Here is an 18,095-nt window from a genome sequence, read left to right as displayed (position 1 = left end):
ACAGCACCCTGCTAACAGCAGTGCCCAGCAAGGGCCCTCCACACCCCTCCAAAATGCAGAGCTCCCAGCAGGGCTGTGCAGGGGGTGAAAGCCAGGAAGAAGGTTCCTGAAGGCAGCTAACAGCACTGCAGGCTCTTCAGGCACAGGAGGGGAGCTGTGGCAGGCAACGACCACTGTCCCAGCTGGCTCAGCAGGTGCTTCCATGGGGTCTTTTGTTCAGTTTCAGATGCCCTTTCTGTCCTCCTCTGTTCTGCCCTTTCTGTTCATCCACCGGGATGAACATTTTGTCCAAAGCACAAAGGAGCTGAGGGAAAAAGCCATCCACCACCCAACACCAGTGGGTCAGGTCAGAGCAGCAGATGAGCCCTTTGATGCTACAGACATCAAGAAAGATGCAGGTAGCCTCACGAGGCAGCACTGCCATGCAGCCCTGCCAGCTCCTACTGCCTGCCCACCGACACGCTGAGAGCCTGATCCAACACCCACCTGCCCAACTCCAGGGTCCCATCGCAGGCAGCAGTCCCAGAACTGGGTCTCAGGTTCTCTTTGGGGTGTAACAAGTAACCCAGAGAGTCTTTTGAATGTATGAAAGAGCCAAATGGGTTGGGAAGGGAGAAATATTTACACAGTCAGTGAAAGGAGCAAGAGCCCAGCTGTTTTGCACAGCACAGCTGGTTGGAGAGCAGTTAAGAACAAAATCAGCCCACCAGAGGTCTGTCAGAAGAACTATGTACAAAAACTCAGATGTCTAAAAAGAACCTACTTTTTCATTACTCACTTGATATCTCTCAGTATTAAAGCATCTGAGGTTGGAATCACAGCCACCTCTGCAAAGATCTCCCCATGGAGAGCCCTGCATGTTAGGCAAGCTGCAACAGGGAGTACAAAACAGGATCACAAGATTTATAACAAGAGGAGAACCTAGGCAGAACAGCTGCAGCCACAGGGAGAGAGCAGTTAAATACCATACAGAAACCAAAACTGGGTATGAACTAAACCAAGATTTGTTTGACCTTTATGCATGTCCAGGTTCTTGGACTCAGTTTTGGAACGCTAACCTAAACATATTTCCAAGATTTCAGCAGGCTATACAAATATGTTTAAGTATGGCTTTCTGTTGTTCACTTTTAATGAAGACTGCAACACAGACCTTGCTTCCTTTACATTCAATACCAGTAAGATTCTACATAAAAGCTTATAAGGGACTAAAATACTGATTGCAATAAATATCTGCATGGCCTCCTTGAGCTGATGGAGCGTGCCAGTGAAAAGTAGCAGAAAGGTCTCTGAGAGGCACCATTGATTGCTTCTAAGTCTACACATATGTCCACACATCTCCATTAACTGTGCGTTGAAACATCTGAAGAGGAACTGCTGTTGCTGTTGGTGGTCTGGGCCCTCTTTATGTACAAGTTTAGTAGCTTCATCTGAAAGAAAAAAACAAACATCAGGAGAAGGTGCCAAGAAAAACAGGCAGTCAGAAGTCAACTGCAAATTTTAACACTTGCATTCTGCAGTGAACTCAGTTTTCAGTGAGCTGATGCTGAGTTCTCTGCAAGAAAAGCAGAAGCAAAGTTGAGTGCATTTCAGAACAGACAGAAGCAGGAGGGTATGCTGAGTCCCACTGAAGTAACGGGCAGATTTAGTGGGATTTAGAAAAACCCTCTTGCATTTCCCTGCAGCAGCCACCAGACCACAGACCTCCATCCTGCAGCTGCTCTGTGCAAGCAGGGTTCCCCCAGAGGTCAGTGAGGCTGCAGGCAACAGCCAGAGTTGCTCCTAGGAAACACCCTGAACTCTTAATGTTATGTGAAATGTTAATTTTCAACAACATTTAAATATCTTCAATAACTTGGTCAATCTAGTGAAACTGCAGCTGTTAGGACTATGCACTTCCCTTAGATGCATTTTTTTTTTCTTTTTCTGCCTTACCACCTTAGCTCCAGATCCTGCAGTGACTCATGCACAAGTTTAACTTTAAACATGCAGGCAGTCTGCATAAATCCAGAAGAATTACTTAAATGTTTACAGAGAGTTACATGGTGGGGTACACCTGTGGTATCTATGATACTGGGATAATAAAGTCTCTTCAACACTTTACAGGAAGACTTGCTAACTGCCCAAATATAATGAGGTAAACTGCAGCACCCATAGCTGCCTCTTTCCAGAGGAATTTAGAGGCACAAGTTAATTTATTTAAGGAGAAGGCTACTCAGTTCAGAAATAAAATCCAAGTGTCCTCAGTCTCAGGTTGTTTTGGCCTAAACCACACTTCCTATCCATGAAAGAAATCAGTGCTTCAAAAATAACAGAAAAAAGCCCCTTGAACTGAGTAGCTTTCTGAGCAGCCCTGAAGAGCAATTAAACACCCCCTGCTTCAGAACAAAACACCAGCTCTTGCCTGAAGGACAGAGCTGAATTACGACTTGGTTTCACTTACAGCATCAGGTCAGAATTTGAGTTTTGTTCCTAACCTGACACCAGGGCACCAAATAATTTGAAGTGTCACCTGAGCTTGTTGGTGTCCCAGAAGGAAAGGGACACATCTGCCATGCTTAAGGGTGAAGCTTTACTTGCATTCTTACCAGCCCTGGTCACAACCTCCTTCTGAGAGGACCTGCTCTACCAACCATCCCAGCCACACGTTCCCACCACTCTCTTTGCTCTAGATTACCTCTGCAGCCACAGAACAAACTGAAAGCTAATTAATTTGTTTGGCAAACCTGGTTTTCTACCAGAGTAGCCAGCTGATCTGATTCACTTCACAGCCACCCCTGGATGCAGCACCAAAGGGGCAAGGGGAACACGGCTGCAGGATGGACCTGCTTAGTGACATCTTGTGGATATACAAGATGAGATACACAATGAAACTGATCCCTGAGTCCCATTAAAACTTGCTTGGTGGGATGTCAAACGTTCATGCTGCTGAGCAAGTGCTGTGCTGTTTGGCAGGGTGAGAGAGGATTTAACAGAGCACAGGAAACTTGACCCAGGCCACTGGTCCTGCTTTTAGTAGTGCAAGACACTCAGCTGGCTATTATGACAACACCAGAGACACATTACTTTTGTACCTTGCTTCCTGTGAGTTGTGCAAGATGAGGTTTCAGTTCTTCTCCAATCACTGAATAGATTGCCACTAGGCAAAAGACACTAGCTTTACGAACACTGCTCTCTGTGTTGTCATAACCCTAGGAAACAAGAAAAAAGGTTGTAAGTCAAACAGCACTCACCAACACCCTTCCTGAGCAATATAATAAAAAGCTGATGAACATTTTGCAGATGTGGCTGGCCTAACAGATCAATAAAAAGGCCCTGCTTAACAGCTTGCAACCCGAATACTCAAAGAGCAAAAGGATACAATTGACCAAGTTCATCTTAAGGGTTGGACTTGATGATCTCTGAGGTCCCTTCCAACCCAGCCAATTCTATGATTCTATGATTCTTATTTGTTCCTTATATGATTAGTGACTACCATGTTACGTCTTTAAGTAACAACATGCAGTTTCCCAGCATGAACTGAGGACTGTATCAAATACACATGTTCCTGTGTCCAGTTCAGATGACCATATGCTATCCTGGATGGTCAGGACTTCTTGGAGAGGAGCCCTGATGCTCCCAGCTTGTCTTCAGAAAATTCTTCCCTAACATTAATCTAACCCAGAGAAAACCAATTCTGCTCCTGAGAGCAAAGTTACAGATGGAGATGAGCCTTGAAGCAAAGTAGCTACAAAGTAACTTATATCCTGCAGGAGATAATAAAGGCCACAATCCTGTTTTGTGAAGAAATATTCTACTTAAATATCTATTTGGACAGAATAGCTCAACCCAGGTATTAGGAGCTGCAAAAATCAGAGTTATCATGGATGTTCTACAACTCTTTAAAAGCTCTGTGCTTAAATGCTGTGTATAACAGTGCTGCACATGTGCTAGTCCATTAGATGAAGTGCTTCTGTAACCTGGAGCTTTCTGGTTACTTATCAGGGAAGAAATACCACAGAGAAGAACAAGTTGAAAGACCCTGTGGGTGTTCCAGATCTCTGGCAGCTTCAGGAGAACTCAAACTAGGTACCAGGTCACTAAGCAGCTGGTGTCATCAGTCCTGTACCTGGACAGAGGTTCATCCCTAAGCAGCCAGCCCGTGAGAAACATGGACACCACATGCCCAGAGAGACACTGACTCCTCTGGGCACAGGGTGACCTCTGCAGGGAATTCCAGAAGGAAGGAAGCAGCCCAGCTCGGGTTGCTCCAGCTGCAGGGCCAAAATACAGTCTGAGATGACAGGAGACATAGGTGAGCTCAGAGAAACAGCAAGCTATTGAGGACCAAAGGTGGAAAAAAGGCCCACTCACAGCAGATGAAAATGGATAGAAACACAACCCACTGCTGGGAGGACAGCTGGGACACAGGGCTCTTCCAACCCAAAGGCTCCTGAACTTTGTTGCCTGGAGAAGTTGTGGCTGCCCCCTCCTTGGAAGTGGTCAAGGTCAGGCTGGATGGGGCTTGGAGCAACATGGTCTAGGGGGAGGTATCCCTGCCTAGCCAAGCCCTGTTCTTGCATGAAGAACCCCATCTTCTCATGAGGGTCATGGGGATCTCATCCCAGGCTGCTGAGCTGCACACTTGTGCCTACGCTGCAGCTGTCTGATGCTCCTCACCACTGCCAGTCCCCTCACCATGGGAAACAAGCACAGAAGGGATTCCCTCTGCACACAGTCCATTCAGCCAGAAGGATCTTGGAATACTTCCCAAATTTGAGGAGAAGATTGCTTTGATCACTATGAGTTTCTAAGGTGAGGAAATCTGACTGGCTCCAAGATGAAAAATGGCTGTTTCAAGACATGGAAGGAATTTAATACAACAAATATGACTGTGTTTCTGAAGGCATGCTACTCCCAAACTTTTCTTGTGCAATGAAGTTGCACTGTGCAGAGTGTTGTCTCCAACAAATTATGGCTAAAAACTTTTTATAACAAAAGTTAAAATCAATACAGAATTGTCTGATTCCCAGAAGTTGAGCTTTAAGAAAATAATTGAAAGAGCTGACACTACAAAGCTGGGATAAGTACTAGGGGAATTTCTGACTTTATTCCTGTCCTTCCAACTGTTTATGATCACCATTAGGAGGCTTCTGTGTCCCAGTTCTCCACTGAAGCCTTACTCACTCTCAAAAATGTCTTCACTTTCACATTGACCAATTTGTTCCTGTCTCAATCCCTCCCCAGTAAACACACACACATTCTGTTTTCTCCCTTGCTGCTACCACCCCTTATTTACTTCTTGCTTGCAGTCTCATCCCAGCTGCTGGCACTGCAGACAGAAGACAACACTGCTATTGCCAGAGCTGAAAGCCAAATTCACAGTGTAAGACCAAGCCTCAGCACTAGCAGAAACACAGCTCCCCACCCAGGCTGAGAGGGTTATGAAAGAGGTTGAATGAAGTCACCAGCCCTGTAGGCATTTAAAAGCCATGTAGATGTGGTGCTTAGGGACATGGTTTAGTGGTGGACTTGGCAGTGCTGGGTTCATGGTTGGACTTGATCTTAAAGGTCTTCTCCAACCAAATGATTCTATGATTCTAAGTCAGCAAGCAGTTTGGTCCTGATTTCAGAGATGGAAGAGGAAAGGAGTAGCCTGCCTGCTGGGATTCAAATTCAAGTGTGAAGTATAATCAAAGTGCCAAACAGCTCAGCAGAGTTAAAGGAGACTACCAGAGGCATTGCTTGGGATGTACTGAGACAGCATAAGATGTGGCTAACTCCTCCTCTCAAATGTATTACGTGGCTGCTACTGGCATATTTAGGATTCAGACAAATGCATCTTATCGTGGAACATACATAAAGGAAAGCTCAAATATAAAAATGTAGAGGCATTAAAACTTTAATTTACCAAAATCTGGTCCCAGAGGGTCTATTATTCTCTTAGGTCACAGACCTCACAAACTGAATAACTCAGTAGAGGTTTGTGCTCAGGACCATTTCTGACATGGGATTCTGTACCTGTAACAACCCAGGAATGATATCAGGGAGGAGCTGGTGCAACGATTCCTTGGAAATCCTCTCAATGACTTTTGTCTGCATTTTGATGGCAGCTAAATTAATTGGATAATCTGCAGTCTGAATGATGGGACAAAGGACCTTGATGCATTGCTCAGGATGGATGGAACTTGCCAGGGTGGAAGCAGCTTCTTCAGCAGCTCTGACGACCTGAAATGAAAACAGAGCACAATGTTACATCAATGAGGTCACACACCACAGCCAAAATCACCAGTGTGTGCTAGAAATGACTGCCAGGAAATGCTTAGGGATGTTCATTAAGAGATCTGCGACTCTATTGAGATGTGATTGACTTCAAGAATTCACATCCTTCCCCACCACTGACACCTTTATTCCAACTGGTGGCAAGAAGCCCATCCTGCCTAATATGACTGTGTCAAAGTGTGGTTTGTTTCAATGAGTCCTCTGTCACCCAGGGTAGACAGACACCCCATCCTTGCAGAAGTGAGAAGACAGATTTGACTTAATACAAAATTTATCTTTTTAAACATGAGTGACACTGTGGCATCTTTTAGTACATGTCACCTGAAGAGTGCTTGGGTGTCACCCAAGATGAGATTCCCATTACCACACAGATGTAAGATGTGTCCAGCTAAACCATACTGTAATTAAACCCAGGCTACAAGACACAAATGGGCTTCAGGATGTCCCTGACGAGGCAGTTGTGCTCTTGGCACATCTAACCCACTAGGGCACCACTGGGATCACAACAAGGCATGGGAGGAAGAACAAGTGGAAACAGTGTTAGCACCCACTTGTTGCAACAAACCCACACACATAAAACTGTCACACAAGACAAGGGATATTCCAAATTCAATCCACTCTTAGTCTGATAGAAGCCATATCCACAACTTTCACACTCTTCCCTGGTGGGAAGGACAGCTATCTGAAAGAGGAAAGACCTGATTCTGGTCTCTCCTCCCATGAGAGTTCACTCATTTTACATTCTGCAATAATTGGATAAGAAAAACAGGATGGGAAGGCAGGTTTTCTTTTTTCGAGTGCCTGTGTTAATTGCCAGGCAACAAAATGACGTTTCCCTTTGGTTGTACTCTTCCTGGCCATAATCACACACTCTTTGCTCCCCATGTTCTAATTTCACTACAAAAGACTGAGGATGCTTTTGCTATCTCTTCTCACTCATCTCTTCTCAGGGCTTACTTTTAAGAAAGGGTGAATCCTGAGTGGACAGAGATGCCTCAGTGGACAGACTAAAACCCAACACCCTTCTAAGAAGAAAGCAGCATTGACAAATCCTCTTGCTTAGCATCTCCCACCCAGCCCAGACAATCCCTAATTCTGAGCCTAGGAGCATTAACGCAGCCTTTTAATTCAGCCCCCACTTTCCTGATTGTGTGGGAAGCTCAGATGCCTCACACCAGGTCTCTACTTCCTCCTAAAATGAATTGTTCTTGTTTGTCTGAAATTGATACTTTGAAACCAGTACCAGATTGTCCTAGGCAATCCACAAAAAAAAAAAAAACCAAAAAAACAAAAAAACAAAAAAACAACAAAAAAAAACCCAAACCATGGGTATCCAGTCACTCAGACTGAAGCCATAGCAGCTGGATTCAACTCATTCCCCTCTTCCACATTTTGTCATGGCATCAAACTTGAGGATTTTTGGTTAAGTAAGGCAAACCCTGAATAGATGTAGCTCTACCAAAGCCTCAAAAGAAGGCAAGTTTCATTATTTGTAATGATCTATTGTCTATAACGCATGAACCAGGAGCATTGAGAAGTTTGTATCATTGTAGGACAAGAATGCCTGTGTGGACTACAAAATATTTTCCCAAAAGGTTTAATTGATCTTTAAGACAGCAGCATGGAACAATGACCAGCAGAGACCCATCCCCATCTACAAACCTTTCTGCCACAGTTCTTAGCATCACAGACACACCACTATCAATCCCCTTCCACTTGTTCTGACAGCTGCCTCCCTGAAACACAAATAGCCACAAGATACTTGTACAGCCAGGAAATAACTAAGCTCATCCAACTTGGCTCTTGGCATTCTCTGAAGCAAACCCAACAGTGAACATGATCTCAGATGCTTCATATAGCACAAACATTGCATGCAGGCAAGGTAGAGACAGGATGGTGAAACAAACCTGAGACCTTGCCTGCTTCTGTATCCATGCCCTATTTGCAGAAGAAAAGCTGTCAAACTGCTCTGTATTTCTTAGCATTTCATTTGAATACTAAAACATATTCTAAAAAGTAGAGCAATCCAGTGTGGTCAATATTAATGAAACTTCATACTGAAAGATCTGTGAGTGAATAACCATACAGAACAGAATGCTTGCTTTCCCACTTCCAGCAATTTCCCCTCTTCCAGCCATTTCTTTGCAAATTGCTCTTCAATTTTCACACATGAGAAGCGTGAAAGTTAATATCTTCCCATGTAAGCCAGTACTACCTTAGAAAGAAACACTATGTGATTTTGTTGGGAAAGGAGAAGGACTCAAGTACTTAAAGGAAAGCTAATGCCATGCTTCAGTACCACAGCCCTGAACTGCTGCAGTGGATGAAGCCAGGAGCTCCCAGGAGGTCTCCTTTAGAGGAATTCACTTCTTGGCACTGCAGCTTTTGACGTTGGCTTTCCCAGTGCTGAAACACAGCTACCAGCAAGCTTTCCACAAACAATGCAGTGGAGTTACAGAGAGCCCACATCACTTGTAATCAGTTTAGCAACATTCATGAGCAAGTCACTTTAGCTAAAAAAGAATCCACCAACTATAACTATTTGGACACAGGCCACTCCGGATTTCGCTTTCCAACTATTCCAAATACAGCGAGTAAATGTTTTCAGACATACTCAGAAAGAAAAGCTTGCACATTTATCACAACTCACTGAAAAAAAATAATACATTTTTAAACTTAAATGCTTCTGGTCCTACTTGATAAGAGAGCAACAATATTTTAGTATGCACCTGGAGCCAGAGAGACTCTGATTTCAACTATACTACTGTAAACTCCAAACAGTAGAAATTTCAGTGATTAATTTTATCTGGGTTTCAGCTCCATGTTTGCATGCAGCTTATCACGTACATGAAGACGCAGGTATGAGGCAAGTGCATGAGACAAAACTTTTTCAAAAGCCTATTAACCAGTTCCAAGCACAAGGGGTTAAAATACAGCTGTAATTAAAAAAGAAAAAAAGGGTTTCAAATAGCAACAAAGGTCATACATATTTTTCACACCATAAAGGTCAGTGAGAAAAGTTGTGAAGGTGAAGGATTTATGCCCATGCAAGTCCTCTTTCAGCAAAACTGCCTACTTCTAGCAAGGATCTGGTGGCATTTACACAGCAGTTGGGTATTTCACGTCACTTCTCCCTGTAGTGCCTTCCCTCTGAATACAGAAGGACCTACTACACATGTCCAGTAAGCTTCCTGCTGATATTAGCTTGTAAATGTGACAACACCAGAGAGACTTCCAAGTCTTCCAAAAGCACATCTGGCAGACAGAGTCTGCATCTAAGCCACACTTCAGCACACCCCTTAAGCTTATGTTTAACTTCAAAAACATGCTGCAGTCTCACTGACGTCAATGGGACTCAGGCATGTGCTTACATGCTTGCTTGACTCCGAGCCTCTGCAGGTAATTGGCTCTTGGCTCCCTTGGAAAGGGCTGGCAGAGGACAGGGAGTAGGAGAGGGTAGGGCAATAGCAGCTGAAAGTGAGCCAAAAGGACAAAACCATCCCTGCCAGCTGAGGAAGCCAAATGCCACCATTCCACAATGCAAGCACTGGCCCCATGCAGGTGTTTCCTTCTGGCTTTGGCAGAATAAAACATTCAGCCACCCAGGCTGACTCCACATCCCACGAGGATGCACAACTCTGAATACTTACACAGCACTCAGGAGTTCTGCTCACCTGGTAGCACCAGAGGAATCAGCAGCATTCCCATGCACAGGGAAGTGCATTATCAAAGGAGACAAAGTGCCAGGTCATTTGGCCACAAGAACATGCAACTATAGCAGAGTTTAGCATGATCTTTTACCATGAGGCACAACACTTGTGTCTTGCAAATACCATACAGTATCAAAAAATCAAATCAGGGCTTTAACCTAACCAGTAGAGTGAAACAACCTTGAAAGATGTGGGAGATATGAGCAAACACCATCAAGGAACAGCTCTCCTCCCATCTTTGGAGGGAAGATGAACAGATATTTACTAGTGACAGAAAGGTTCCCAGTTAGGCTCACACTAACAGCAGACACCACAAGAAGTAGTGGTTCTGAAACTCATCCTTTACATTACAAAGAAGGGGTGCTGTTTGCTACATGCTCGGACTGGTGACCTCATGGTCACAGAAGATTAAAAATTATACAAGTTTACTGAAGAAAAAACAATGTCCAAAACACACAGAGGCAGGTAGAACCATTAGCACAAGAATGCTGTAAGGTTCTGGATGCTTTAAGGAGGGAGTGTATCCTCAGGGAAGCATTACTGAATGCCTGCTTCTTGCTAATCACTATCAGGTAGAGTATCAAGTGAGCCAAACTTTTTGTCTGACCTAATATATCTATTCTCAGTGATCACAGGTATACGACTGAAAACTAACAAAGTGGTTAAATGATCATGGTAGCTGGAAGAAGCAAGTTCAAAAGGATAGCTATGAAGCAAGATGTGTCACTAAAGAGAGCCTGCAGTGTGTAAAAAAAAAGACACTAAGCCATGTGTAAGGTATGCCACAAACATGATTCTACCTCCCAATAAAACCTTAGAGCAAACTACGGCTTGAACTGGATAGTTCAATACCACTCAACACAGGGAAGGTAGCACAGGAATGCAGATCTAAAAGATAGCATTTTGCTTTAAAGAAGCAGGTTTTTCTCCTTTCCAAATGCTTACTTTATCCTTTACACTCTAGAGACTAGATTCCTCCTGATTTTTGTTGGCATAATAAAAGCTGTGCTTGATGGTGGGTTCCTTGAAAAGACATCCATGGTGTATGAAGAGCTTTCCAAAAGAGAGAAGTTATCATGCTTCCACTTGGTTTGCTTTAGGGAAGGAAACATATTCACGTGCATGAAGACAGAGAGGTGCAGAACACAAGCAGACTGTTCCCCTCTAACAACATCATCTTTAATGCTATAAAAGAGTAAGCTTCAAAGTAGCAGGTGAGATGGTCCCAAGAATATACACTTGAAATTCTAATATCAATGGGAGGGAATATTGAAGGGGATATTGAGGATGAGTATTAGGAACATGCTGATCTACACAGTAACCTGACAGAGATCCCTTCCCCTTCTAAAAGAAAAGCCCATTGGCATCAGGGATGCTCCACAAAATTTACTGGACAAACTTTGGATGGCAATTCCCACTGGCTTGCTTAGTTGACAATGCACTGCAGCCATGGGATCCTGTACTTTTAAGGTATCCAGACACAAGATGCCATCTCTTCCACATAATTTCTTCTGCTCAGCTGTTACTCAGTGCATTACAGTTATTGTTGGCTGCCTGATGGCTGCAACAAGCAGCTTGACTGTAGTAATCTCCTGGTGAATATGCAGCAGCTTTCTAAGGGGTTTCTAAAGGGTAAACCCCAAGGAAAACCTAAAGACTCTGTACACTATTGTGAAACACAAAGGGCACCACAGAATTTTATTAAGCAGAAGAACAAGGTTTTGTTTTCAAGCTTACAAAGCATGCAGCTATGTTTTTGAGCCAATTTTTGCCACCTAGAGCTGGTTACTTAAAGTCTGCATAATCTAAGCTTGAGGGGATAAAGGCTTAACCAATACCTAGCCAGGAAAACTCCCATCCCTGAAGGCTTTACAGTCTGTTCCAGACAGGAACAAACAATTAAGAACTTGGTTTCAAAGCAGGAAGTGGACTCAGCCATGGGGAGTGCTAAGCAATGAAAAAACAATGTGATTGTTATAAAGGATTCAGAAGAGATGAAGCAGATTTACATCTGTGCATGAAATATTTTAAATGTATTGAGAACCAGAAAAAACCACATGAACATAAACTATGAAACAATAACAACGGCTAAGCTGTAGCACTTAGTAGCTTCCAGCATAGACTATGTATCAATTAGCCTAAAAGACTGTGATCATTTAGTGCTTTTCTTCAGTAGGCTACATTTTGCAGAAACCTGCATAGATCATACGAGCATTAGGGGACAGTTGCAAATCAACCTATGAATGTCAGAGGCCACCTTAAAAGCACCTCAGCAAGGTAGTGACAATTACCTGCAGCTAACGGATAGCTGCAATTTCTTCTTTTTCATCCTCTTAGAGCATTACAACAAAGAACGTTACATCCTTATTATGCTTATGAACCTTCTGTATAATAAAACAACAAAATTAGATATTAAGGCATGGCACAATATCCTCTCCTTACACACAGAAAATACTCATCAGCAGCTAGGGCTACAGACTTAGTTGCAGAGAAAAGCAGAGTGGCAGAGACAGAAGCAGGGAATTAGCTATCTACGATTTTCATTTTGTTTCCCAAGATAATGAACTATTTGTGGTTTAATGTGCTCAATAATAAGAATTTATTCTGCTGGTTCAAATCTGCAGCAATGTCACATCAATGGTATTGGGTCAGCAGGCAGTATCTCTCCTTAGTTATGGGTGAGTAACTACACTGGAACAAATGAGTTAATATTAACTAATTGGCAACAGAAAGATGGTTCTCTTCCAAACAACTCCAAACAAAGAGTGATAAAAATCAACAAGATTTAATACCATCCACAACTTCAATTATGTTCTAATGCTCCAAAAGTAAGTGAAAGGCATTTACATGTCAACCCCCATAAATATTTACAGTTATGATTGAAGCAGGCTTGACTCTTCACATCACCTCCATTAAATCAAAAGCACTGCACAGACTGTTAAAATAAAAACAGTAGAAAAAGAAGGCTGAAGTTAAAAAAATGCAAACTTAACATGGGTCCCAACCCAGCGTCTTCTAGTCAGTAACCTAGGGTTACATTAATTTCAAATCCCTCGTGAAGTGTATGCTTTGCCAGTCTCATCCATTTGCACTCACAATAAGAAATGGCTCAGCATCCAACTGCATGTTCCAAGTTTTCCTTTCCTGTGTCCCTGAGAAGAGAAGTGGTGCTCTTAGCTCTGCTGCTCCACTGATCCTAGACCTTGCATTCAAGTGACAGAAGGCAAAAGAGTTCTAACCATGGCAGAGATCCAACTGTCTAAAGACTTCTGCTTGAACTAAGAAAAAGAGCCAATCATCCAGGCATCCTAAAATATCTAACTGTGCTAACACTGCTTTGATACTTCCAATTATATAATCTGGAATAAAGCCACACACCCTTTTGTTTCAGATATTTAACTAGATATTGGCACTCAGTTGGAGAAAGGGGTGGTATTTGCTGGTTGCTGAATGCGTTGGTTATAATTTGTTATTTGATCCTTCCTGGCCATGCTGAACAGGAGCAATATTGCAATTTGGTTAGACAAATGAACCTCCTTGATTTCCAGAGAACTGACTTTTAGTACAATGACTTATCGGAGACAGTGCCAGAGATTAACTGTTCTGTACTGGGCTCCTCTTCAAACTCTCTTTGCTTGGTCACTTTAGACTGATTGTTCATGGGTCATGTGCAATGGAAAATGTGAGCAGCAACTTGGGGCCATTAGCAGTCCCTGTGCTGGAGAGGAGACTCAGGTAAGAAGGACTGAAATGGATACACCTCACTCAAAACAGTAATTTTCTGCTAACTAACACAGCATGCTTGCAAGCCAAAACATAAACAAGGGTCATTCCTGTCTTCTACTACAAGGCAGAAGCCTAGAAATTAATAAACCCTAGAATGATGTTCTGTCAGGCCATCACTGGCACAAGGATTAGAATGTTCCTAACCAAATTATATAGCATTGTTCCTTGAAATAGTTTTTACAATCTAGAGAAAGATTTGATGTAGTCTAAGAGCAGTGTACCACTGCATTTAATATTGTTCTGATTTAGTGAAAAAGAAAACTGTAGAACAGGCCACTGAGATGTTCCCTTTCCTTGTTCAGCTGTTCTTTGAAAGCACCCTTCAATCACAAACCAGTGAATCTTCATGTAATCTCCTACTCAGTAGGATCAAGTCAAAGGGCAGCTCCTCCAACCCTCCTGAGCAGATCAGTGCTGCAAAGTCAGCAGTGAGAGCAAGCTCGAGGGCTGCCACGGGATGGTAACTTGTGACCTTCTGGCCCAGGGCTATGAGTCTGACCAACTTGAGGACTCTCAGGTAATTATTCACAGGCTTAACTGAATCAGCAAGCCCCAGATACAGGTAAAAATACCTAAAGCATGTTTCCAGGTATATCTTAAGCTCATGTAGATATCCAACTGCAGGTTGGGAAACCTTTCTTAACTTCATGAATGCTGATATTCTCAAACTACTAACAGACAGATTATGCCTTTCATAGCCTGCATCATGGTTCCGAGAGCCTCATTTACACAGAGATAAGAAAAAACACATACATAAAATCTAGCACCACTGGATTATCTGTCACCACTTAAATACAGACACACAACTGTTTAGCAACAGACAGCAATATGGGAGCATCCTGATCTGACAGCTGTCACTCAAAGGTCTCACTGCAGAAGTTGCAAATGCCATATTTTTAATGCTAAAGATGCTACAGAAGAGCATGCTTTTGATTTACAACGGTATGTACAGCACAGTAGCTACCTGCTGATAGTAATATAGAATTCTTCTTCTATAAAGAAGTACCTTAACTCACATCTCTTCATTCCTGACCTGATCTTTGCTTTCTCTGTAGCAAAACCTTACTCTTCTCTGCTTTTCTTCAGGAGGCACCTCATGCAAACCCAGAAGAACCTTTCCATACAACGAGCATGAAGAACACAGTGAGGGGACTAAAAAGGAATTATCATGATGTTTTCAATGTTGTGCTTGATTTCTATAAAACCCACCAGTCCCATGAGGACACTGAGTTCTGAGGGGCATTAAAAACAATGCCAGATACAACCTGGAAAGGTCCTGCTAGAAACTGAAGTTTTGGAGGACACTCAGGAAAAAAAAAATAGAAAGGGCACTGAGTCAAGGTGAGCTGAGAAGTATGCAACCAGGAAAACTTGCCAATAAAAGGCACTCCTTCAGAACACAATGTTTTGTCTGACTGCTTTATCAGGAAATCAATTTACAACTGCTTCTTATTACTCTGAACTGAAAATGGCAGGAGTGCAAAGACTCTTTGATTTAGAGAGGAAGGTAGTCAGATGGTAGTTCTCATTCACAAAAGGATTAAAATATTTTCTACTTCTGCATTTTAGAGAAAACCAGCCTGTTAGTTTCTTTCCTTAGGGGTGTTTTTTTGTTTCATTGTTTTGATTTATAAGCAACACAGTTTCTGCTACATATAATTAACATAACATTGTGTCAGTTCCTCAGTTCTTTGGGACAGTCCTATCCATAAAATGATCTTTTTCATGGCCAAAGCTCTCCAGACACAGATGCTTAAAACTGCTAGTTTAGGGTAAGCCTGTTGCAGAGAAGAGTTAAGTGTGTTAGATTTCAGTGAAGAGACCTGGGTAACAAAGCCATCACAGGCATCTAGAGAAATTCATGTGGCACTTTCCAATGTTTAGGTCAAACTTGCAATGTGCAAAAGGTAGATTCAAACATCTGCCTTAGAAAGTCAGTCTAAAAAGGCTGACTTCAAATGTAATTTTTTCTATTTCATATGTTATCTTCATGTCCCTTTCTTCTTCTTTTACTCCAGAAGAATACTTTGTTTTACATACAAGTTCTCTCTCAGAAGGAAAATGCAATCCCCCCTTTGCTTTACTTCTTCCTCTGTCCCAGCTTCTTTTCAGCAGCATGGTCTCTGTCTACATCTCCTCCTGTTACCCACCAGTTCACTGTTCAGTTTTCACACACAATTCTGCTTGAACATGGGCTTTGTGTTCTTCAGTATATTTCTTATCCTTACCTGTACAGACAGAGGGAGCACGGTGCCTCCAGTGTGCTCTGCAAAATTAAACATGTACTTTACAGGGTCTCTGCCTCTCCCAGAATAAGCAAGGGCATCCTGGGAAGCTGATCAAACAGTGGCCTACAAAACATATAGCTTCAAGTCCACTTTAATATCTCTGACAGTCTCAAGGCTTTTTTCCTCCCTCCCTGCTTCAGCATGCAGAAATCATGTCTCTTCATTCATGGGATATTTAATACAAATCTGTTCTGTCAAAGAGGGGTCGATGTGTTTTCCTGTTAAGTCTCACAGGTCCTACATTTCTTCAGCAGGTCCATATTGCTTTCCTAGTAAAAACACTAAAAGGATCACTCACCTCCTTGTGGGAGTCCTTGTGTGCTTCCAGTGTTTTCATGATGGTCAACTCCGCATAGTTCTTGAATCTTGCCGGCTGGTTCCGTAAGATCTCTCTCAGGACTCGCAGTGCCAAAGCTCTTATTGAATGCTGTGTCAAAGAAATCCATAGTAGAAAAAGTCACGTCTCAAAATCCTAGTTTTAAGTAAATTTTCACAGCTCCCTTATGCCACCAGAAATCTGACATTGTTGGACCAGCTCCAGTGGAGTGAGCAGTGTAATCAGTGTAACTAGAATTCAGAACTGGTTTCCTCGCTTGTTTTTGCACAAAAATTTACAAACCAACTGCTGTCACAGGTACAAGAAAGAATCAGAATGATTCTACTTTATAAATCCCATAGTTTTCTGCCGATGAACTACAAATTTGTACCCAAAGCTTCATGTCTGCATTACATGCATCTATAAAGCAGCTCAGATTATATTTGCTTTGCCCTTCCCTCTTTTGCTTAGCTTTGTGGAGATCAAACTGGGCTCCATCAATGCAACAAAACTTTCTCATATACTAATGCAGTAAAATTGATCCACTTCCTGTAACACCTATGGAAATTCCTTTCAAGAACAGTCAGGTTCAATTGGAGTCAAGATTGACCTATGTGTTAATCCTTTACATCAAAAGGATAATTAGCAGAAGGGATTTATAACACCTGCTTCCATTTCATAACTGTTACATTACGTTTTTGGCCTGTGGCCACTCCAAATAGATTCTATCATTTCAGCAGAGAAATACTTGCTTCACTCTATAACTTCTGAAACATTCCCTTCACTATTGATCTGCAAAACTCACAGGCAGTAGCAACCACCCTGCACAGGCAGGGACATCTCCCATTAGACCAGGTTGCTCAAAGACCCACCCAACCTGGCCTTGCACACTTCCATAGATGGGGCACCCACATCATCACTGGGCAATGTGTTCCAGTGTCTCAGCACCCTCATAATAAAGGATTTCTTCCTAATGGCTAACCTGAATTTACCCTCTTCTAGTTATCCCATAATCCTATTGCTACATGTCCTTATAAAAAGTTTTTGAACAAGATTAGAAGATAACTTCTTTTCTGAGACTAGTTGAACTCCTAGTTATTTGTTACTACCACTCTGGAGGGAGTGTGAAATAACAGGACACTTCAGAGTAGCTTAAAATTCATCATTAAATATACTGAAAATGAAAGGAGAGTCATCAGCCTTCAAAAGAAATAAGGAGCAGCACGGCATCACTGATGAGATGCCATGGAAATGTAGGTTTCATTTAAACCAGTGTGGAGGAACCCTGGATGAAGCAAGGTACAGGAGAATGAAGAAAAAATCTACATCTCACATCTTTATCTCCAAGTGTTTCCAGCAGCAAGAGCAGAATGGTTTTGAAATGTTCCTCCCAAACTCCAAGATTATCTTCCCTTGTGATCTTCAGCAATTCCAGGAGAGCTCCTTTCCGCTCCTCCACCCGCTCATTGTGGTTGGAGAGCTCTTTCAGAAGATCAGCCACCAAATCTGAGTGGTCAATGGGTACTTCTAGGACAAATGGCAGCAAATCATTTGGGGAAACAGGGACAAAGATCAAAGATGCCAAGATTACTGACCCTCTGGAGAACAAAGTGTATCTAACAAGGCCCCAAAATACATCAAATGCCAGCTGGCTTCATTCAAGCCAGCAAGAGAGTCTGACTAGCCCACAATTTCACATGAGTTTATGACACAGCTCATGAATCTGCACGTGGCTTC

The 18,095-nt window shown here is 42.6% G+C and overlaps 1 protein-coding gene and 1 long non-coding RNA gene across 33 annotated transcripts in view; one reads left to right on the top strand and one right to left on the bottom strand.

The window, feature by feature from the left end:
* Nucleotides 1–1,099: 1,099 nt before the first annotated feature.
* CLASP1 (cytoplasmic linker associated protein 1) overlaps nucleotides 1,100–18,095 on the bottom strand; it is a 175,972-nt gene continuing 158,976 nt past the window's right edge. For 21 of the 32 annotated variants that reach the window (XM_071746707.1, XM_071746695.1, XM_071746693.1 and 18 more), the window contains 5 exons: nucleotides 17,692–17,885; nucleotides 16,341–16,469; nucleotides 5,998–6,204; nucleotides 3,072–3,188; nucleotides 1,100–1,427 (listed from right to left, as the gene is read on the bottom strand). In XM_071746707.1, the coding sequence (XP_071602808.1) occupies nucleotides 1,341–1,427; nucleotides 3,072–3,188; nucleotides 5,998–6,204; nucleotides 16,341–16,469; nucleotides 17,692–17,885 (734 nt within the window). In that variant the 3' untranslated portion in view covers nucleotides 1,100–1,340. The remainder of the gene's footprint in view (nucleotides 1,428–3,071; nucleotides 3,189–5,997; nucleotides 6,205–16,340; nucleotides 16,470–17,691; nucleotides 17,886–18,095) is intronic. The other 11 variants (XM_071746694.1, XM_071746702.1, XM_071746721.1 and 8 more) reach the window with 1 other exon arrangement.
* On the top strand, nucleotides 14,061–15,157 carry LOC139797473 (uncharacterized). The gene is made up of 2 exons (XR_011726482.1): nucleotides 14,061–14,271; nucleotides 14,841–15,157. It is a non-coding gene; the product is annotated as an uncharacterized lncRNA (long non-coding RNA).

Source organism: Heliangelus exortis, chromosome 6, assembly GCF_036169615.1.
Source record: "Heliangelus exortis chromosome 6, bHelExo1.hap1, whole genome shotgun sequence".
NCBI classification, from domain to species: domain Eukaryota; kingdom Metazoa; phylum Chordata; class Aves; order Apodiformes; family Trochilidae; genus Heliangelus; species Heliangelus exortis.
The sequence above is the reverse complement of the archived record's forward strand: the minus strand, read 5'-3'. Positions and strand labels throughout refer to the sequence as shown.